This window comes from Camellia sinensis, chromosome 13 (assembly GCF_055761805.1).
Source record: "Camellia sinensis isolate YWXY chromosome 13, ASM5576180v1, whole genome shotgun sequence".
Taxonomy (NCBI): domain Eukaryota; kingdom Viridiplantae; phylum Streptophyta; class Magnoliopsida; order Ericales; family Theaceae; genus Camellia; species Camellia sinensis.
In genome coordinates, this window is record NC_138973.1 from 87,923,503 (window position 1) to 87,947,272 (window position 23,770).

Genomic DNA, 23,770 nt, shown 5'->3' on the forward strand with positions numbered 1-23,770 from the left:
TTGGTACTAAACTTATGCTTTAAAGGCCAATACCAAGCTTAGAAAGATAGTGGGCATCACAGGACTAGATGGTGGGACATAAACGGGGATAAACTAGATACATTTAAGACTAGAATAGATAAAGAAGATACTTGGGACTTAGAAGATGATGCTAACACTATGTGGAACTCAATGGCCAATTGTATGAGGAGAATATCAAGAGAAGTTCTTGGAGAGTCGAAAGCAAAGGGACCCAACTTTAGAGAAACTTGGTAGTGGAGGGAGGAGGTCCAAGTAGTAATAAAGACGGAAAAAGAGAACTTTAAAAAGTAGCAGAATGATAGAACTGGGGAACATCTTAAACGCTATAGAGAGGCCAATAAAGAGGTAAAAAAAGTAGTGAGGAAGCCTAAGTTGAAAGCCTATGATGACCCATACACTAGACTAGATAGTAAGGAGAGAAAGAAGATGATATACAAACTTGTAACAAGAGATTTTAATCAGATTAAGTGCATCAAGGGTAAGGACTCTAAGGTGTTGGTGAAGGATGAAGAGATTAAGGAGAGGTTGAAGAACTATTTTGAGAAGTTGTTAAATGAGGAACATGGAGGTAGATCAAAAGGGAAAGAAGTAGGCAGTAATAAGGAAAACCAGGACTATAGGTTCTATCGTAGGATTAGGGACTTTGAAGTGGAGTTCACACTTAAGAAGATGAAATCGAATAAGGCTTTAGGATCCGATGATATACCCTATTGGAGCATGAAAATGTTAGGGTAAGAAGGGGTTTGTTTGGTTGACTAGGCTATTTAGCAAAATTTTGTTGACTAGAAAAATGCCCGAGGAGTGGAGAAAAAGTATTTTAGTGTCAATATATAAGAATAAAGGAGATGTCCAGAATTGCAACAACTATAAAGGAATCAAGTTAATGAGTCACACAATGAAAGTGAGGGAAAGAGTGATAGAACGTAGATTGTAAGATATAACAGAGGTGTCAAAGAATCAATTTGGATTTATGCCTGTTAAGTCAACAATGTAAACGATTTATCTTTTGAGGAAAGTAATAGAAAAATACAGAGAGACATTCATATGATTTTTATCGATCTTGAAAAAGCATATAATAGACTGCCTCAGGATATAATCTGGTAGGTGTTAAAGGAGAAAGGGGTGACGAAATGTTACATTGATGTGATTAGGAATATGTATGAAGGTGTGATGACCACTATTAGATCGCCTGCTGGAGAGATGAGTGAATTTTCAATTATTGTAGGGTTGCACTAAGGATCAACCTTAAGGTCTTATCTTTTTGCTTTAGTTATGGATGAGTTAACACGCAATATTCAAGATGATGTGCCATGGTATATGTTTTTGCATATGATATCGTGTTAGTGGATCAGACTAGAGGAAGAGTTAATACTAAGTTGGAGATTTAGAGAAAAGCACTTGAATCTAAAGAATTTAAAATAAACAAAACTAAGACAAAGTATATGGAGTATAATTTTAGCAACAGTCACAATGAAAGTAGAGAAGAAGTGAAGATTGGGAACCAAGAACTACCTAAGAGTGAACATTTTCGTTATTTAGGATCAACTATCACAACGACTAGGAAGATTGGAACGAATGTGGTCCATAGAATTAAAGCGGAGTGGCTTAAGTGAAAGAGTGTGTCTGGAGTACTGTGCGATAAACGAGTACCCATTAGACTAAAAGGGAAGTTCTATAGAACGACTATTAGACCAGCGATGTTGTATGGGACAGAATGTTGGGCAACTAAGAAACAACATGTAGATAAGATAAGTGTTGCTGAGATGAAGATGCTAAGGTGGATGTGTGGCAAGATTAGAAAAGACAGAGTTAGGAATGAGTATATTCGAAAATGGGTAGGAGTAGTATCAATAGAAGATAAGTTGAGAGAAAATAGATTGGGATGGTTTAGTCATATACAACGAAGACTAACAGAGGCAATAGTGAAGAGATGCGATACAGTGACGATAAATGGTAGTGTTAGGAGAAGGGGTAGACCTAGATTGACGTGGACTAGTGTACTAAATAAGGATATAAATCTCCTTAATTTGACTAACGAAATGGCCTTAGATAGAATCGAGTGGAGAAGAAGGATTCATGCAACCGACCCCATTTAATGGGACTTAAGACTTGGTTTGGTTTGGTTTAAGTGATCATTTTTGTTTAATACACTTAATGAATTTTGATTGTCATGGAAATTGCTTTTGTATTTAAGGGTTGAAGAAGTGATGGGAATGAAACTTTTTTTCAAAAGAACCGACAAGCCACCGGGCACTGAATTAAAGATGATCCACTAACTCCACATCTCCACAAGACATACAACACCAGTTAACCAAAGCAAGCCCACGCCGAACCAAATTATCAATAGTAAGAATCCTGCCACAAGCCACCGTCCACACAAAAAAGAGTCCCCTTAGATGGAACACCTATAACCCAAATATGTCGTCAAGGAAACTTCCCCTCCATACCTCCACACAAAGCTCGATAAAAAGATGATACCGAGAAAATACCTTTAGAACCCCCCCCCCCAACCAAAACACCCTCCTCCCTTTCCCCTACATGCATCCATAAAAAAAGAAAGGTCATTAAGTCCAGTAATTAGTTAACCTATCAATGTTAAACCTGCTGACGCAGAACAAGATCAAAAACTACCCCGTCCCCAACCCCTTCCCCCCCCCCCTCCTCCCAAACAAGTTGCCACAACAGCCTCCGAATCCACAGCAAGACGAAAAATCAATGGAAATCGAAATTGCAAAGCAACCTCACTGCACCATCGATCCTGCCAAAACATCACCCTAACTCCAGAACTCACCCGGAACCGAGCTGGCTCCCAAAACTCCCGCCTACCAAGACAAACACCTTTCCACAAACCACAACCATGCGAGCCACCCACACTCCCTATACTCCAACCCCCCCGACCTACCCCATATTCACAGCTACCACCCGACATCACAACCTATCCCTCTCCCACGCAAAATGCCACATCCACTTCCCTAACAAGGCTAAATTAAACGTACACAAACTCTGAACCCCTAAACCCCCTACCTCCTTCGATCTACAAATCCGATCCAAACTAACAAAACGATACCTAAACTCATCCCCAAATCCTCCCCACAGAAAATCCTGCTGCAACTTCTCCAACCGACGAGCCACTGACACCAGAATAAAATAAAATAATTGCTGGAAATTGTGTTCATGCATATAATATGATAGTGGTGTTGGTGGTAGATAGTGGCATGTATAGAATATGATAGTGGTGTTGGTGGTAGATAGTGGTATGTATAGAATATGATAGTGGTGTTGGTTGTAGATAGTGGCATGTATAGAATATGATAGTGGTGTTGGTGGTAGATAGTGGCATGTATATAATATGATAGTGGTAGATAGTGGTAATATATAATATGTAAGTGGCATATAATGGGTTATGATGATGTTTGTAATATCTCCTATATAAGGAGTGTCATTTGGTCTTGTAAGATAAGAAGTTTTGAATATAACAGAAATATATTCCTTCTTCCTCATATTTTCGGAGTTCTTCTTCTTCATATTTTCTAAGTTGGTATCAGAGCAACAAAAAACACAGCAGCCCTAAAACCGTCATAGCCATGTCGGAAGTCACGTCCGGAACCACTTCAACGCCTGCCGCTGCCATTCCGGTGAAAACGTCCAACTCTCACTCTGTCCAAATCACCACCATCCGCCTAAATGGTGATAATTTTCTCCGCTGGTCACAATCTGTCCGGATGTATATCCGTGGGCAAGGAAAGATCGGTTACATCACTGGTGACAAGAAGGCTCCTGCTGTTAATGATCTGCTGTTCGACAATTGGGACGCTGAAAACTCCATGGTTATGACATGGTTGGTCAATTCCATGGAGGAGGATATAAGCTCTAATTACATGTGCTATACTACTGCACAAGAATTGTGGGATAATGTCAGTCAGATGTATTCTGACCTAGGAAATCAATCTCAAGTTTTCGAATTAACTTTGAAGTTGGGAGAGATTCGTCAAGGAGATGATTCCGTCACCAAATATTTCAATTCGTTGAAAAGGTTGTGGCAGGATCTTGACATCTTCAACACATACGAATGGAAATCGGTTGACGACTGCAACCACCACAAGAAAACTGTGGAAGACAGCCGTATTTACAAGTTTCTTGCCGGCCTCAACATTGAGTTCGATGAAGTGCGAGGAAGAATTATTGGCAGACCTCCTCTCCCATCCATTGGCGAAGTATTTGCCGAAGTCAGAAGGGAAGAGAGCCGAAGGAGCGTCATGCTTAAGAAAAAAGGTAATGGTGAATCAATTGAAATTTCTGCTTTAATTAGCGATGCTGCGGCCAACAAGGCTGCAAATTACCAGCGCAAGTTTGATGATAAGCCACGGGTCTGGTGTGATTTTTGCAACAAGCCTCGTCATACACGCGAAACGTGTTGGAAGATTCATGGCAAACCTGTCAACTGGAAAAGCAGCAAACAAGGAGAGAAGAATCGTGGCTTTCCTACCGCTAATGAAGCCGATTCAGGTCCCTTCAACAAAGAGCAGATTGATCAACTCTTAAAGCTGATAAAATCCAACTCCTCAACCGGTACTCCTAGTGTTTTGTTGGCACAAACAGGTAGAAATCCTAAAGCCTTCTCTTGCCTAAACTTCTCTCCGTGGATCATAGATTCCGGTGCCTCCGATCACATGACTAGTTTTTCCCATTTATTTAGTACCTATTTCCCTTGTTCTGGTCATGACAAAATCAGAATAGCCGATGGTAGTTTTTCACCTATTGCAGGAAAAGGATTTATTAAACTAACTGAGAAAATTAATCTCAATGCTGTTCTTCACGTCCCCAACTTAGCCTGTAACCTTTTGTCTGTCAGTAAACTATCTAAGGATTCTAATTGTCGTGTTACATTTTTTGAATCCCATTGTGAATTTCAGGACCAGAACTCGGGGATGATGATTGGGCGTGCTAAGATGCTTGAAGGTCTTTACTACTTTGATGAAGTACCTGTTAGTAATAAAAAAGCTCAGAGCTTTAATAGTACCAGTTCAATCTCTGTTCGAGAAAAAATAATGCTATGGCACTATAGGCTAGGACATCCTAGTTTTCTTTATCTGAAACATTTATTTCCAGAATTATTTAAAGGGATTGATTGTTCTTCTTTTCATTGTGAAAGTTGCATTTTTGCAAAATTTCATCGCTCTACTTATTTGCCAAAACCTTACCAGGCTTCAAAACCTTTTTATTTGATTCATAGTGATGTTTGGGGCCCTTCTAAAATCACTACTCTTTCTGGTAAAAGATGGTTTGTTACATTTATTGATGACCATACCCGCTTATGTTGGATTTATTTGATGAATAAAAAATCTGACGTGAAAAATTTATTCACAAATTTTTACAATATGATTGAAAACCAATTTCAAACCAAAATTGGTATTTTACATTCTGATAATGGAACAGAATATTTCAATGAGCAGTTGGGTGAGTTTTTGGAAAAAAATGGGATTTTTCATCAATCTACATGTCGGGATACCCCTCAACAAAATGGCATTGCAGAACGAAAAAATAAACATCTACTTGAAGTAGCACGTGCTATAATGTTTTACATGCATGTTCCTAAATATTTATGGGGTGAAGCAATTTTAACAGCCTCTTATTTGATAAACAGGATGCCTACAAAGGTGTTAACATACAAAACACCTTTTGATTGTCTCAAAACTTTTTTTCCTGACACGAGGTTGTTTTCTGATTTACCCGCCAAAGTTTTTGGATGTACTGCCTATGTTCATGTTCCCAGTCAATTTCGTTCAAAACTTGACCCCCGTGCTATAAAATGTGTTTTTTTGGGTTATTCCTCAAACAAAAAGGGGTATAAGTGCTTCGATCCTCAAAACAAGAAATTTCATGTGAGTATGGATGTGTCATTTGTGGAAACAAAATCCTATTTCCCCAACACTTCTCTTCAGGGGGAGACAAGTGGAGTAGAAGACCGTTTTTGGGATATTTCTATCCCGCTCCCCAATGTCATTTATCCTACACAAAAACCACATCTGTCTGATAATGATCACTTAGGAGAACCAAGTTCTATGGTGCCTAGTCAAGAAGATTCTTGTTTAGGGGGAGAAGTACTACAAAATGATCTAAATCCTGAGCTTCAGGTTTATACTAGGAAGCGATTTCATCTGAGGAATAATGACCCGAATGTCCACCCGAGTTCTGGCATCGAAATTTTAGGTAATCCTATTCCTTCTATTTCTGACCTTGATGTACCTATAGCAATTAGGAAAGGTGTCCGAAATTGCATTAAACATCCTATTGCAAATTACCTCTCCTATCAAAGACTGTCTAAAAACCATAGAGCTTTCACATCTAGGATTTCACACTTGTTTGTTCCAAGGAATATACAGGAAGCATTGGATGATCCGAATTGGAAATTAGCAGTCATGGAGGAGATGAATGCTTTAAGGAGAAGTGATACTTGGGAGATAGTTGATCTACCCAAAGACAAGAAAACAGTTGGGTGTAAATGGGTGTTTACGATAAAATGTAACGCAGATGGAAGCGTTGAGAGATACAAGGCGAGACTGGTAGCTAAAGGCTTCACTCAAACTTATGGGATCGACTATCAGGAGACGTTTGCTCCTGTTGCTAAAATAAATTCCATCAGAGTACTGTTATCTCTTGCAGTAAATTCAGATTGGCCTCTACATCAACTTGACATTAAAAATGCATTTCTCAATGGTGATCTTGAAGAGGAGGTGTTCATGAGCCTACCGCCGGGATTTGAGCAGAGACTTGGAAGTGACAGAGTATGCAAATTGAACAAGTCATTATACGGACTCAAACAATCACCAAGAGCGTGGTTTGAACGCTTTGGGAAGGCAGTTATCAGTTGTGGCTTCTCGCAGAGTCAAGCAGATCACACAATATTTTATAAACATTCAAAAAACAGTAAAATTGCAATTTTGATTGTTTATGTTGATGACATCATTTTAACTGGTAATGATGAAGCAGAGTTAGCAGCCCTCAAAGAGAAACTCGCAAAAGAATTTCACATTAAGGATCTGGGAGCCCTCAAGTATTTCCTCGGAATGGAATTTGCAAGATCCAAGGAAGGTATATTCGTTAATCAGAGAAAATATGTTCTTGATCTCCTTGGAGAAACAGGTATGCTTGGTTGTAAGATGGCGGAGACTCCGATCGAGCCTAACTTGAAGTTACAAGCTGCTAAGGCTGAAGAAGTCAAAGAGAGAGAACAATATCAGCGACTTGTAGGGAAATTGATTTACTTGTCTCATACGCGGCCTGATATTGCCTTTGCAGTCAGCATGGTAAGTCAGTTCATGCACTCACCAGGGGCAGAGCACTTTGAGGCCGTTTATAAGATCTTAAGATATTTGAAAGGAACTCCAGGGAGAGGCTTACTATTCAAGAAACATGGACATCTTCAAGTTGAAGTATACACAGATGCAGACTGGGCAGGAAGTGTTACAGACAGGAGATCAACATCCGGATACTGCTCCTTTGTAGGTGGGAACCTAGTTACATGGCGGAGTAAAAAACAGAATGTAGTAGCTAGAAGTAGTGCAGAAGCAGAGTTCAGAGCTGTTGCCCATGGAATCTGTGAAGTAATGTGGATTAAAAGAATTCTTGAAGAATTAAAGCTTTCTCACCCGACACCTATGAAGGTCTATTGTGACAACAAAGCAGCTATATCTATAGCTCATAATCCAGTTCTACATGATCGCACAAAACATATAGAAGTGGATAAACATTTCATCAAGGAGAAAATCAATGCTGGCATAATCTGTATGACCTACCTTCCAACAGGTGAACAATTAGCTGATGTGCTAACGAAGGGACTACATAAGAAGCAATTTGATAAGCTGACTAGCAAGCTGGCTATGGAAGATATCTTCAAACCAGCTTGAGGGGGAGTGCTGGAAATTGTGTTCATGCATATAATATGATAGTGGTGTTGGTGGTAGATAGTGGCATGTATAGAATATGATAGTGGTGTTGGTGGTAGATAGTGGTATGTATAGAATATGATAGTGGTGTTGGTTGTAGATAGTGGCATGTATATAATATGATAGTGGTAGATAGTGGTAATATATAATATGTAAGTGGCATATAATGGGTTATGATGATGTTTGTAATATCTCCTATATAAGGAGTGTCATTTGGTCTTGTAAGATAAGAAGTTTTGAATATAACAGAAATATATTCCTTCTTCCTCATATTTTCGGAGTTCTTCTTCTTCATATTTTCTAAGTATAATAATAATAATAATATAACAAAAGATTAGGAAACTTTCATAATGAAGTTTGTGGCATTCAAGTGTTCTTTGCATACTCCATCTAGAGATCTCAAACACAGGGCTTCTATAGCAAGCATAACTTGACTAGAGAATATTCTTTTCTTGACCAACAACATATTCATAAAGAGGTGTACAACTTGTACATCTACAAGAAGTTTGCCCCAAACCAAACCAAACTAAGTCCTATGTCCCAATCAAATGGGATCGACTACAAGTTTGCCCAGATGAAATTTATTATGTGCCTCTCTAGAAAACTTGCTACTGAAGCTTAGAGAAAAATAGACATGATCAACCTATTCTTTAGCTTCTCTTCAAACCTAATAGCACAGTATTGAAAAGTCAAAACTTTGCACAACATTAATATATAAAATAAAGCTCAATAATACTACATAGAAAATAGTTGGATTGAAAAATAAAAAAATAAAAAATAGAGGATATACAATATAGAAGATATGTAATGCCTATATTTATATACAAAACTTCATCAAAGTTAACTAACCAATCACACTCTTTGCCATATCCCTTCTTCAATAAAACTTCAGGAGCAATATAATCAGGTGTGCCCACAGTGGAAAATGCCTGGAAAAGAAAATGACAAGATAATTAGAACCGTAGAAATATGGTCATCAAAGGCAAAAATATTGGAAATATGATTAATCATAGCTGAATAAAGAAAAAACTGGCTCTTAATTAGTTGTATCTGCAACTGCAAATCATAATATCCTAACAACACAACCTCAAATAATGGCATGATTTAGTGTAGGTAGTCATGTATGTAATCCAAATAACCTTCCTGGAAGAGAACCTTAACAAAATTTGGCCTTACACGTTACCTTAAAATTTAAGAGTATAAATAATGAGAGAACAATGTTTTGACGTGTATGGCAAGTTGGCAACACGGGACACACTATAGTCAGCCTGAGCTTACCCCATTATTGAAGTTTAAATAATAAAGCCACCTCAGAATAGGCATCACCAAAAAAAAATGAAGTGTCAAATTCTCCTCAGACCCACCCACCAACTTATCCAAATGATTGAAGTATGACATTTGATTTAAGAATCTCTAGATATCTATCAAAATTTAGCAAACTTATTTTAATAGGTAAAATTTTAAAAAGAAGCATAAAAAAAAAATGGATTCATACAATTTTTTTAATACTATCCCAATTATTTCATACAATCTCTGGACTGTATAATTACAATCTTAGTGTATAATTTATTAGACTGTCAATTAAAAAAGTTACCTCTATGATTTTTATTATCGAGTAACAAAATGGCCTTTACATATAAAATCAATAGAATTGATACTATTACAAAAATATGTGAAACAGTAAGGGGTCATGTCATATATATTGAAGGAATACTGAGAGTCAATAAAAGAATTTTTAAATACTTAGTGGGGTCATTTTATATACTTTGTAATTGTAGAAATTTAATGTATAAAGAGAAATAGAGAATTGTATTATTGATTGATTTATATTGATATCTATTACAATGATTCATGATTCCTATATATAGAAGAGGGTGAGTGTGTAGTAGGTAAGGTGTAGGTGAAGTGGAGGTGGTAGTGGTGTAGTGGGTTAGGTTTAGTGGAGTAGGTGAGGTGGTAGTGGTGTAGTGGGTTAGGTTTAGTGGAGTAGGTTTAAGTGGGTGAAGTAGGTGGAAAGTGGGTGGATTTTAACAGCCCCCCGCAAACTCAAGGGGGATAGGAACTAACCAACTTGAGTTTGGAGAGAGTAACAAAACAAGAAAATACATAAAAATAAAAGAGGATAGGAGACACTGTATGGTCGTGTCAGACCATTGGTGAAGACACTGGATGGTGGTGTCATAACGTTGTAGAGGACACTGTATGGGGGTGTCATAACCATGTAGAGGACACTGTATGGTGGTGTCATAACGGTGTAGAGGACACTGGATGGCAGTGTCAGACCGATGTAGAAGACAGTTTATGGGGTCATGTCGGACCGTTGTAGCAGACAATGTTGTGACAGGTGTGGTGACAGTTTACGGAGTCTTGCTGGACCCTTGTAGAAACTAACCGGAATCAATGTCGGGACAGTTTACAGAGTCTTGTCGGACCCATGAAGGAGCTAACCGGAATCAATGTCGGGACAGTTTACAGAGTCTTGTCGGACCCATGAAGGAGCTAACCGGAATCAATGTCGGGACAGTTTACAGAGTCTTGTCGGACCCATGAAGGAGCTAACCGGAATCAATGTCGGGACAGTTTACAGAGTCTTGTCGGACCCTTAAAAAGTCGCACTCTCAAAAGGTGTGCCCAATCTTTCAAAAGGCGTGCCATCAAAAGGCGTGCCCAATCCATAAAAAGGCGTGCCATCAAAAGGCGCGCCCACTTCATCAAAAGACGTGCCCGACAGAAAGCGTCGAGCCATCAAAAGGGGCGCCTGACACGCGGCGATGCACGTGATTGACAGAGCGCGTGTCGGCCTCGTCGTCTCTGTCTTTATAAACCAAAGCGAAGTCTGAGGCTTGGAAGCATAACAAACCAGTTGAAACCTCTTCGTTCTCTGTAACATTCTGTAACCAACCCTTCTCTGAAACACTCAGCAACCCAAAAACATGGCTTCTTCTTCCCGTTCAGCTACCCAGAACATAGCCTCTTCTTCCCGTGGTCTGCTCACTCTCTTTCCCGACCTCAACGAGTCAACAAGAGAGATAACTGGTGCGGTGGCCTGTGAACCTCAACCAAACACCTCTGGTTTTGCTCTGTTGAACTTTCCGATGCGGTCGGTGGAGCAAAAAATGGCAGTGCAAACGGATATTGAAGCTAATCAGTATACATTGAAGTCCTGTGTTGAAACTATGACTGCGGTCACAAACTTGTCGCACCAGCTGCAGAGTAGGACAAATGAGGTGCAGCAGTTAAACGCCCAACTGGCTCTGCTCCAACGCATGTATAAGGATGCGCGAGCAGAGATAAGTGTGCTAAAGGCGGAAAATAAGGAGCTGAAGCGGAAGGCCACCGTTATGTTCCGATTTGGAGGTCCGCCATATGCTGTAGTGGAGGAGCAGGGTGGAGTGATCGTGCCCAGTGGAGTGGGAAACACGGAGGCAACACCGTCAAGGGCCGCCCAGGACGGAGGCAAGAAGAAAAGACCGGCGGAATAGGCGAAAAAGTGAGGTCGGTGGGTGGCCGTCTGCAGAAAAGAAAACAAATCTTGTGGTGTTGTGGTTGGTGTTGTTGTGGTTGTTTTTTTTTTTTTTTTTTTTTGTTAAAATTGTGATCGGGGTTGATCCCTGAGATGAATAAAAGATGGTTTGGTGTGCAAAGCTATATGGTATGAATGGAATTTGAAAAAGATTAAAAAATAATGTGAAAGAAAAATAAAGAAAGAAATAATAAAAATATATTTGAAATCAAAATGAAAGATGGGGGAAATAAGGAAAGTGGTTTGGAGAAAATAAATAAAAATAATGGATTTTGAAATCAAACGGAGGAGAGAGAGGGGACAAGCCCATGTGAGAGAAAGAAGGGAAAAATGATAGCCGATGCACCCAAAAATAATCTAGCTGCTATCCACAGGCGCTTAGGGGAAGGAAATGGTTGCAAGAGACGGCCAACACCATATATGGCTATAGCAAAGAAATGGAGTATCAAGCTCAATGGGCTAGGATTTAGACCAGAGAGTAAAGCCACTGGTCCTGTTGAACACACACCTCCAAGGCTCAAATAATCAAAACATGCTTCACGCATTTCCTTCCTTGCTTGATCAGGAGATGCACAAAACACCTTATACAGGGCTCCAGTCATTCCTCCACCAGTTAAAGGATGACGCATGTTGAAAGCATCACCTATTAATAGTGCTCCAGGAGTAGGGTAAGGAGCAGCTGGCATACTTCTATTGGGCATTGTTCTAATACTTCCCTTATCAATTGCAGCTATAAATGAATCATGCAGCTCAGGTGGAACCTGGGGAGCCACCAGAGGGAAGCAAAGCCGAAGGCTGTAAAAGCGAAAAAGGAAAAGAAAGCTCCGGCTAAGACAAAAGCTGCTGCGCCAAAAGCTAAAGCCGCTGTGAAGCCCAAGCCAGCGGCAAAGGCCAAGCCAGCTGCGAAGCCAAAAGCTGCTGTGAAACCGAAGGCTGCCGTGAAGCTGAAAGCTGCAGTGAAGCTCAAGGCTGTGGCGAAGCCCAAACCAAAGCCGAAGGCGAAGGATCCTAACAAGAGGCAAATGAGCATGGAGGAGAAGCATAGATTGAGTGTTGGATTGCAGAGTTTGCCCCAGGAAAAGATGCCACAGTTAGTGCAGATTATGAAGAAGAGGAATTCACATTGGCCTCAAGAGAGAGGATTTAGGCAGTGATGGGAAGGTATGTGTAGAAAATAAGCGGAATAGGTTGAGGTCCGGCGGGCGACCAAGGCGAGGTTGCCGCCCGCCGGTGAAACGAAAAATACTAAGTGCTTAACCTTGCTCTGATACCATGTAGAAATTTAATGTATAAAGAGAAATAGAGAATTGTATTATTGATTGATTTATATTGATATCTATTACAATGATTCATGATTCCTATATATAGAAGAGGGTGAGTGTGTAGTAGGTAAGGTGTAGGTGAAGTGGAGGTGGTAGTGGTGTAGTGGGTTAGGTTTAGTGGAGTAGGTGAGGTGGTAGTGGTGTAGTGGGTTAGGTTTAGTGGAGTAGGTTTAAGTGGGTGAAGTAGGTGGAAAGTAGGTGGATTTTAACAGTAATAATACTAAAAAACTAGAGGGGTAATAGAAAACTTTTACAAACTTAGGGTGGGACCATTTCTCCCCTTGGCCCACCCTTAACTTTGTCTCTAATTCCATTCAATGGTCAGGTAGATGAGAATGCAGGCTATGTGGTGAAGAACTTCACATGCATTGAATACATGTGGTGACTTTCAAAAATAGATCCAGGATTTTCTGAAATCAATTAGCTTCTTTCAATACCCACGGAAACTAAATCTTCTGCATGTTAAAGAAATGACCCTTTTTACGTGGTATAGTGGCATATGCATTTGTACATACACCTGGTCCTATCTTTAATTACTCATTTCCTCTGGTCCTAACATATAGATTTTGGAATTTAATCTGAAGAAATATGTAATAAAGTGCTACATATATATAATAAGAAAATAATCTACTGCATACCAATGTCCTCCTGTTCATTTGCCAATGGTGCAACTGCTCAAGGGGGCTTTTCCAGCGATTTCCATTACCATTATCTGGAAAGCATCCATTGACGTCCATCGATTCCCTTAAATTTCCATCATTAATAACTTCATATTCATTTATAGGAGATAGATTTGAGCAGTCAAGAGGCTTGCAAAGACCAAAATCAGAAAGCTTCATATGACCATTTTGGTCCAACAGAAGGTTGTCAGGTTTAATATCTCTGCAAAAGATATGGTTAACCTGAATAAGATTAGCAAGTCAAAACAGCCAGTTTCATGTATAAAGTATTGTACACAATTTTTAAAACCCAAACGGTTAAGCACACTGGAAAAAGACTGGGACACGTGTTAGTGGTTCAACTATCAAGCCAACCGTAATTGAACCGTGACGTTATAATTACATCATAAATATATTAAAATTAAAAATAAATAATATAGGTATTAAAATACAAGAAAATTTACCTAAAAACTTTTATAAAAAAACTAGTATATTCAGTATAAATGTATTTATACATATCAATATATATTTTTTAGTATATCTATTTTATTTATATATAGAAAATTTAAAATTTTATGCACCAATTCCTTAAAAAATGAGAATTTAGCTGTATTAACAGAGAAATTATTATATATAAATCTTGTGGAATAGAGATACAAATGTTGTGGTGGTTTGGTGGTTGGAAGACTAAACTTCTTTAAATCTAGTCTCATGATAAAACACTGATTGTACATATTTCAGTGTCTAGTAATATTGTAATAATGTGCGACCAACAGGGTAATACCAACCTGTGGATGTAGTTATGCTTATGAATAGACTCTATGGCCAGAACACTTTGAGCAATGTAAAATCTAGCCACAGTTTCAGTTAAAGTCTCTTCTCTCATCAACAATGTCATAATGTCACCACCAGGCAGATATTCCATTATCAGGTATAAGTATTCAGCATCTTGAAAGGAATAAAAAAGTTTTACTATAAAGTGGCTGGCAACTTCTGCAAGCAAATTCCTTTCAGCTCTAACATGTTCAACCTGTGGTGTAAAGAAAGAATCAGTGGAAACAAGGAAATTTCTACAAGCAACAAAATTATGCAATGTAATGCATTGGAAATTTGTCAGTTATGGTGAACGTGAATGTGACCTAAAATAACATTGTGAGCAAGAATTTTTAAAAGTTGAAATTGTCAAAGAAGTACACCACTTCCATCAGAAGCCATGAGAATTGTTCAAAATCAAATCACATCGTACCATGACAGATAATAGAAATCCAGTCTATAGCTGTAAGGTATGCAAATCTACAAATTCTTTCAGCAGCGGGAGACATCTAACATTATTTGATTAAAAAAATGAGAAAATAGCAGTTCTTAATGCTGAGTAATAAAGCCCAATAAATAATCCCACGGTACATGCAGCGAATACAGATTCAGTGCTATACTTAATATTTCATAAAAGACCTTTAAAACGTATACTATATGATAGAAATCTTACGAGTTGTGAGGGAAATATAAAACTTAATGTCCTTTGTTAATTCCAATCAACCATAAAGAAAAAAGAATTTTGTTTCCATTCTCTCTCTCTCTCTCTCTCTCCCTATTTTTTTAATCCTTCGTCCTCTTCTTATTTATTTTTTTTATTTTGCAGTGGAGCAGGACAAGAAAAAGTCTAATGAAATTTAACATCATGATTAAGTACATTACTTATTTTCATGTGATTCAAGTTGTATAATCCAACAATTTTATTTTATTTTTTTTATAAGTAAAAGTTACATTTTTAGAAAAAAAGACCGCATTAAGGGAATGTCACCCGTTTACAAAGAAGAAGAAAAGTAAAGCAAAACAAAACAACCCTATCCTCCTCCTCTATTACCAAATAGCTAACAAAATCCAAAAATTAGTCAAGAGAAGGGTTAACAAATCACGTCTCCCACCCATGCAAAAAACTAACAAGTAAACTCTCCAGCCTTTACAAAAGAACTTCTACACCATCAAAGGACCTATGGTTCCACTGACCACACGTACTCCACATAAGGCATAAAGGGGTCAACAACCAGCTTCGTCCTACTCTTCCCCACTCTTGCGCCTACCAGACATGAAGAAGCTCGGTCACCATAAGGGAAAGTCAACTCCACCTTTAATCAAGAGAGGATCAAAGTCCAATGATCACTGCTTCGCAATGGATAGGTGATTTACCCATTCTCAATCCTATGCAACACCAATTTAAATCACTTGCTTTGTTTGGATCACGTTGTCAATAATAAGAAATTTTACATGAACTGCACATCATGCAAAAATGCCACTTTGGGAGGCACCTTATGGTTCCAAATAGAATAGAAGAATTACAAGGACCAATCAAAGCCTCATAGAAAGACCACCTAGAAGATCCCCCAACTTAGTTAATCTCCATGCCACAAACTCTTCCCCATCTTTGTGCTAGATCTCAAGAAAACGAATCATCTTAGACAAGTCCCAATCCTACAACCCTATACATAAAAGCACAAACTCAAAACACTTGAGGTCCTTCTCTCCGCAAAATTTTACAGGAATAATTTATCAAGAAAATCTAGTTATAACAAGATAGATCTTCTATTTTGAGTGAAACAAAAACATCTCTTTATATTATTCCTAATTAATGTACCATAAATATAGAAAAACAAGAAATAAGAGCAAAGAGTATATCATGACAAATAAAACAGATATAGTCCTAAATAGCAACTAAGAAACTAATGATGATGCCTAATCTCACCTGTCCCCTGCTAAGCATTTCTGACTTCTTAAGTTTTTTCATTGCAAATATATTGCCAGATTTCTTCTCTTGACACAGCCTAACCTGTAAAACAATTCTCTGTAAGCACCCAAAAAACTCGACAATATAAAAGCAAAAGGTATAAATCAAGTCTGGAAGAATATACAGAGAGCAAACCAAATACAGAAAAAGGACAAACAAGCACATTCCTATCTAAACACCTCTACAAAATCAACACTGCACTTGAAGGATAGAAAGTTCACCACTAAACATTATATTGAATGCTAGGATACTAATTTTGGAGTTCTATGAAAAATTAGTTAAGGAACAAAAATACAAGTCATTCCTAAAGAACACAGTTGTGAAATTATGATTTGAATGGTGAATCCAAATCCTACTTTTCTAAATCGCAAATGGAATCAAATTGTGAATTGTAAGAATCCATTAAAGTTTTAAAAATACATAGAAAATGTTAAATATACATATAAAAATAAACTTACTTTGTAAAAATTTAGGTTATAGTAAATTAGTAATATATAACTTCAGCGACATCTAGTGTGTAAGGTACTTGAAATTCACTGGCATTCTTGATGACAAGCACGGAAAGAAGAAAAATGGAAAATCAGGAATTTCAAACAGAGCATATTTAAGGCATCATGGATTGAAGTTTTGAAATAATTTTAAGTCTTTTATTGTGTTTATTTTGGTTTATTATATTGTTGGACATATATTGTGTCATTATGATAGGTTTTAATAGTAAAGGGTATCATGGTAATTTCAATAGCTGTTGAACATGAGTAGTAATCATTGTCCATGAGTCATAAATTAGGTAAAGTAATGTTATTGAGAGATTTGAGAAGTGGGCCGCAGGGTGGACAAGGCAATATTGTCCAAGGGAGGTAAAATTACCCTGATTAAGAGTCCTTAATCTAGTTTGCCTGCATACTCTTAAGTTTTTGTTTTTCATGCATAATTCAATAGATAAAAGATTGGAGAAGCTTGATAGGCATTTTTATTGGGAGATTTGGGGGAGATATTCAAATATCATCTAGTGGATTGAAAAAGAGCATGTACTCTTATTGAGAACGGTAGTTTGGGCCTTGGTCACATCCAAGGAAATGAGAGGAGCCAAGGACAGTATGGGGTGTGATTATGGAAAGGCATTTGGATAAGTTGGTTAAATTTTTTCAAAAATGCAGAACTTGTGCTTCGTGATGGTCAAAAAATACAATTTTGGTATGAAATATGGTGTAGAGACATCCTTTTGTCAGCGCATTCTCGGATATATAACATTGTTGTCGATAAGAATGCTTTGGTGGCGTATTACTTGAGAATCTCTTATTCAAAGAAAGTGTATGAATCTTTTTATTAGATCTCTTTAAAATTAGGAATTCGAGGCAATGGATGAGTTTTTTGAACTTCTCTACGGGATTGAGGTTCCTCAGAATAGCATGGATAGGATGAGGCGGAAAGAAGGTAGTAGGAGATTATCAAATAAATGATGTCTGGTGTAAAGGAAATTTTTGTATATTCATTTTTGCTCTTGTATATTTTATAGGATAGCTTAAGTTTTGTGTTGTGCTTCTTTGAATTCATATAGTATTTTTGGAAGAAAAAAAAATAAGTTACACCCCTTTTGGCATTTTCATATAGTCTCAATGAAATGATGTTTGGTGTAAAGGAAATTTTTGTAAATTCACTTTTGCACTTTTATAATTTATAGGATAGATTAATTTTTGTGTAGAGCTTCTTTTAATTCGTATAATCTTTTTGGGGATAAAAAAGAAGTTACACCCCTTTTGGAACTTAATAGATTGCTTTTACTTATCCAAAAAGGCATATATTGTATACATACTGAATTGAACAAAAAGAAGCTTTTATGCAACTAGTCATATCTCAGACCTCTCCAAAGGCTCCTCTCCCAATAATGGTTAGAAGCTCAAAATCATCAACACAGATCTTATGTCGTTTAAGTCGCATATACTCCGTCTCTTTGCGCTCCAGATCCTTCAATAGATTCATTTGTTCCTCCTCTGACACTTCGGAAGAAGCTAACTTTTTTTCTAGCACTGAGCGCCTACAATTCATTAATAAAACTTGTCAGAAAGTAAACTAAAATCAAAATCTAAAAGTTATATCTTCACCAATACTATTCTTCAAGCAATTTAAGTTAATTCAATGACGATGCATCATTAGTGCAAAGCATGCAAGGTGATTTAATTTTAAAAGAGCAACCGCGACGAACTATTCATCTAAATTGTGAGTATATATCAAGCAAGACCACTGGAACGGTCAACAATAATACCAATCATGTCCACCAGGGTTACCAAGCAGTGATAGAAAAAGTGAAAATAGGGCAAAAGAAAAACAAGTTTAATGATAACACCACACCAGGCTTCCAATTTGAATGATTATCCAGACTGTGTTTCTGCATTTAGAAGATAAGGATGGAAGGGTGATAGTCCAGATTGGATTGGGAGCCTTTGATCTGGTGGATGAGGATGCCCAGGGTGGCAGCATTTCATCTAGAAGAAAGGGGAATGATTGCTATTTGCAAGTGCTTAAAAGGGGCCCTCCTTAATGGATGGATCCAAAGAGCTTTTCACACGATCACAGAGACTTCGAACTAGCTCTGCAAATGCAATTCAGGTGGTCATCTTGTTCATTTCAAAGGGATACTAATGGAAAAAAACGTTTCCTTTGTGTGCTAGAGAGAAAACCTAGTGAAGTTGGTAACAAGTAGCTCAACTTTTCCAATACATGCTCTGCAGTTTGGAGAGATCCAACTACCACCAGAGATAGTGAATCATTGTAAGAGGTCATAAAGGTGCCCAAGCTGCCTGAGTCTTTGAGCCAGGCTTCAGTGTCCAGTGGGTAATGCAAGGTGCTATGTTGTAGTTGATTGAGGAGTTACGTATGGAGTGAAGTGGTTGAGGTGGCCACTAGTAGGTAGCATATGAGTCTTTACCTCCTACTTCAGCTCCTTTGAGGCTCATTTTTCAATGAATAAGTGGTGTGAATCTCAATTTGAAAAGTCAAAGAGGAGACTAACAGATTGAAAATAACAATACTTATCAAATGGTGGGTGATTTACTCCCCATTAAAAGCACCATGTGAAGCTCCCTACTTAATTTAAGTTGTTCTTACTGCTCCTACATTGGTGGCTCAGAGTTTCAACAAGCTTCAAAGTACTTCTGATGCAAAAGATTAGTGAAGAAATTTACCTAGCATTTCATTGAATGGGGTGTTGCATGTTTTTTGAAGGGGGGGTGGGGGGTTGTAGGATGTTAAGAGGTTATACCACTTAATCAAGCCTTGTTGAGGGAGTGATTCAGTGTCATGAGGTGGAGAAGAGAAGTGCACAAAGGAAAGTGGCGGAGAGGAAGTGTGGCAACGAGAAGGGTAGCAGGATTTCAAATTGAAAGCTCATACAGAATGGGACGGTAGAAGAACAGAAGGATGGAATAGGAAAACTCTTCTAATGAGTCGAATATATAATGCTGATAGTTGGCGCATAAAATTTTGGGATGATATTTGGCTCTGGCATGTGAAGGTCACTTCGAGGGTTATAACCAAAGCAATTTGGGACATTGATGTTCAAAGGTTGCATAAAAGACTTGTAGGTTGGAAAAAATAATATCTCTCATATGGAGCAGGTGCTAAAGGAAATATCCTTAGTATTAATATCAATATTAAAAGGAGGAATATCCTTCCAAATTGGTGTTGTGTGTGCAAGGCATCTATATTGACAATTAATGGAACGCTTTCTCATTCATTGTGAGATGACTAGAGAGTTATGGAGTCTTGTATTTTGTTTGTTTGGAATTTCTTAGTTTTTCCAAGAATGGTGTTAAAGCTCCTTCAAGGTTGGAGAGCTATTATGACAAGTAAGAGAAGAAGAAAGGTGTGGAACACCTTTATGGTTGATTTGGTGTTTGTGGAAGGAGAGAAATACAAGATCTTTTAACTATGTGGAGGCTTTGGTGCATATTATAACGATTAAACTTTTAGACTCTTTTGTATAGTTGGGGTGGATCTTTTTTGGATTTTGTTGACTCGGTGGAGTCATGAGGTGATGTAAATAAGGTTTAACTTTATTTTTCCCCATTTGTCGGTGGGTGGTGCCCACTGCACAACTTTTTCTAATATATAAATTTTACCTATTAAAAATGGAATAGGCTAATAGGACATATATGTACGTCTGGATAGGAAAGTGGACTGCAATAGTTGTGATAGGGGCCATATAAAGCAGGTGCCAGTACGAGATATAAGAGGACATCTCTCTAAGTAGGCTGCAAGAAGCCATACTACAAAGATGGCAGTTCCAAAAAGTTTGATAATGAGAAAAAATGATGGTAACCATTGTATTGTGATGTTTTTAATGGAAAATTGGAAAATAAAACTAAGTTATATGCAAGAAAGGAAAATGGTATTTGTGGAATTCAAAGTGCAAAATGGTAGGCCAGGAAGGGATGTGCTTTTATTAGTTGAGAAGATCATTCTTTTGTATAGTTTTAACAAGAACTAGGGACCTTCTGACCATCTATGTCAACTTCAAGAAGTACAGCCTTTGTTTTGAGTTCAAACGAAACCATCCGAACTTGTTTACTTGACAGGTTGACAATTCCACCTTATCTCATAAATGTGGATATACAAGGTGTTTTCTTTTTCTTTTTGTTTTTTACAAATAGGTACAGAACCCTTGTTTGCATTACATTAAAAACAAAAATCCCCTCAAGAATCTACTTGATGTTATATTTCCCATGGTGAGTAATTTAATATGATTTTAGTGGTCAAAATCAAAACGCAAGACCACGTTTCAACTGGCTAGCACAGCAAATTTTGTCCTTCATTCCTCTTTCTACTATGCTAAAACATCCATCAACTCAATTGGTAGCAAATAGCAACTAAGGCAAAATGTCAAACGGCCGAAGGAAAAAGAAGTAGAAAACAACTGTACATCGTGAATAAGCCCAAATTAGGTACTTTGCTAGCAACAACTCATTCACCCACTTAGACTGAAAGAACTATTCTCTTCACTAGCCCATTATTTTGCAGGGCTGGTGAAAAAATATAACATATCAATGCTCCTCTAAACTACGGTATACATTGTTACCTCCATAATCTGCTCTGCTCACCAGGGATGCAGTAATTTTATTCGTAGTATCATGGACTGAATTTCACGTATATCTAAGGTATTCTCCAAGAGAACTAGGAAAGGGCATCACTTAAAAATAGTTTCTTTCTGACTTGAGCATTTTGCTTTGCTTTCCTTTGCTCTCTCTAAGATTCAAGTGGAATGCCAATTTTATGTAGCTTCTTTCAACTTTTTTATCTCCCCACTAGAAACTTACATCTCAAGTCGACACAAAAACATGAAACAATAAGACATGACTACAAATAGTTAAATCCCTACAGATTCATCCATGAGTTATGTGATTTAACATCCTTGGTACTCATGACGACACATCCCATGCATTGCAGTGTAGCCATAGTTACTAGGTTCATTTGCAAAGCTTTTCGAATATTGATCAATCATCCATCTCTCTAGAGATACTTCTTCACTTGCATGCAAGCGCATAAATCAGAAATTAGAATCGCATATGGGCAAGCTAACTCTGTAAAACTAACTTCTTGTGAATTTGTCATGGCTATCTGATCTACTTACGAATTATTGATAGCATGCACTATTTTGGTAAGAGTCACAGACTCACAGTCTTTGAGATCAACATCAACAATTGCTCAAATACATGTGACATGAGCTTTATTAAGGGTTTTGTAATGGCAGGGATGACAAACATGCCTTTTACATTTTGCCCTTAAACCCACATTATACTTTGACACCCCCATATATACTTCACAAGCAGATTTGGGGTGGCTGCTGTGCTGGGGGCACAGCAGCCACTGCTGTGCAGCCGAATGGGCCCATTTCAGGGCTCATTCCGATGATCCAAACCGTTCATATTTTAGAGTATATCAAGTAGAACATACCTGTAACAAATCAAGTTAATCGGATATCATTAACCTTTTCATCCACGCACATTTGTATTCATTTTAATATTTTAAATTACAATTATCACTTATTTTTGTAGATACGAATGTGCATGGACGAAAGAGTTAACAATATCCAATTAACTACATTGTTGCAGATATGTTTTACTCGATGTATTCTAAAATAGAGACCGTTAGAATTATCGAAATGGGCCCTAAAATAGGCCCATTTAACTGCACAACAGTCCCCAAGCCAATCCCAAATTTGGTTTTTCTTACCTGACCTGACTTTATCTGCTCCTTAACATAACTTACCTCACTCCACACCGCCACCCGAGCCACATAAACTTAGAAACAATCAACAATCACTACATTAAACAATCAACAATCCCTACATTAATATTTTTTAACCAATTAAATCCCTAGAAATTTTGCACCTGATACTACCACAACCAAACCTGGTCCCTGTAACCCAGCATTGAATTATATAGAATTATGGCCATGAAATCACAAATTACAAATGTCATGCTTCAATTTAAGGCATAATCGGAATAAAAAACCTGCCTTTACAAGCTATAACCAAAATGAAGACACAATTGGTAGAAAAATGGGACGCAATGAAATGATTAGTGCAAAATCAAAAAACAGAGACACATGCAAATGTTTAGAGAGATGATTAGTGAATAATTCGTTGAATATCATATGAAATACATTAACATGTACATATAAATATGCGTATATAGGTGCGTATATGCCTATTTTGTTGACTATGCGAGGAGCAATTGTTGATGATGATGATGAGTTGGTACCTTTCTTTGCGTTCTTTGATGTGTTTCATATGAGCTTTGTAGTGGCTTTCGATGAATTGCTTTGCAACAGCGACTCTCTCGAGAGTCAAGCTCGAACCTAGCTCCTCCGTCACCTCCTCCACCGCCTCCTCCTCCGCCTCCGCCTCCGCCACCGCCAGCGGCGCCACCTTGTCGTCCTCCTCCTGATTCTCCATACTCCCCCTCTTTCTCTCTCTAAAATGTCACGATCCTTATACACTTTCTCTCTCTCTCTCTCTGGTTTTGTGAAAAATTGCGATGAATGTTGACAACGAAGCAGGGACAGGGGTCATTTTCACCCGCGGAGACGAATGGAAATTTTTTCTGTAATAAACAGAAATGATCTTGCTATTGCCAGAAATTGTCTAGCTATTTCCAAATGAAAGTACAATCAATTTATGTGTTAATTGGTTGGTATTGTGGTGTGTAAAAAACAATAATTTCGCTGGACGCGAAATCGGCTTTCGTCCCACCACACGTGGTGGTCCCTACTGGAAATGAGAGGTTTTATGTGGCAACGGACACGTCAGATTGATTGACCGTTGTTTGTGGTCAATTTAGCAAAACAGATGGTCCACCCTAACCCAATTTTAGAGCCCTCTGTTTTTTCAAATAGCACATTCGACTAACAAATAAGAGAAAAAAAAATTGGCAAAATTTTAAAGAGAATGTAAGGGATTAGGTTTTATGAATATTTTTTTTATGAAAATATATTTTTTATAAAATATTGTGGTGAAAAGC

The 23,770-nt window shown here is 37.9% G+C and overlaps 1 protein-coding gene across 1 annotated transcript in view; it reads right to left on the bottom strand.

Moving 5' to 3' along the window:
• The window catches only part of LOC114276690 (uncharacterized), a 50,489-nt gene extending 27,135 nt beyond the window's left edge, over nucleotides 1-23,354 (bottom strand). Inside the window, exons 1-6 of the mRNA XM_028218516.2 lie at nucleotides 23,012-23,354; nucleotides 18,114-18,288; nucleotides 16,212-16,295; nucleotides 14,260-14,501; nucleotides 13,451-13,694; nucleotides 8,817-8,896 (exon numbers count right to left, since the gene is read on the bottom strand). Of these exons, the coding sequence (XP_028074317.2) occupies nucleotides 8,817-8,896; nucleotides 13,451-13,694; nucleotides 14,260-14,501; nucleotides 16,212-16,295; nucleotides 18,114-18,288; nucleotides 23,012-23,205 (1,019 nt within the window). The 5' untranslated portion in view covers nucleotides 23,206-23,354. The remainder of the gene's footprint in view (nucleotides 1-8,816; nucleotides 8,897-13,450; nucleotides 13,695-14,259; nucleotides 14,502-16,211; nucleotides 16,296-18,113; nucleotides 18,289-23,011) is intronic.
• Between the last annotated feature and the right edge of the window lie 416 nt (nucleotides 23,355-23,770).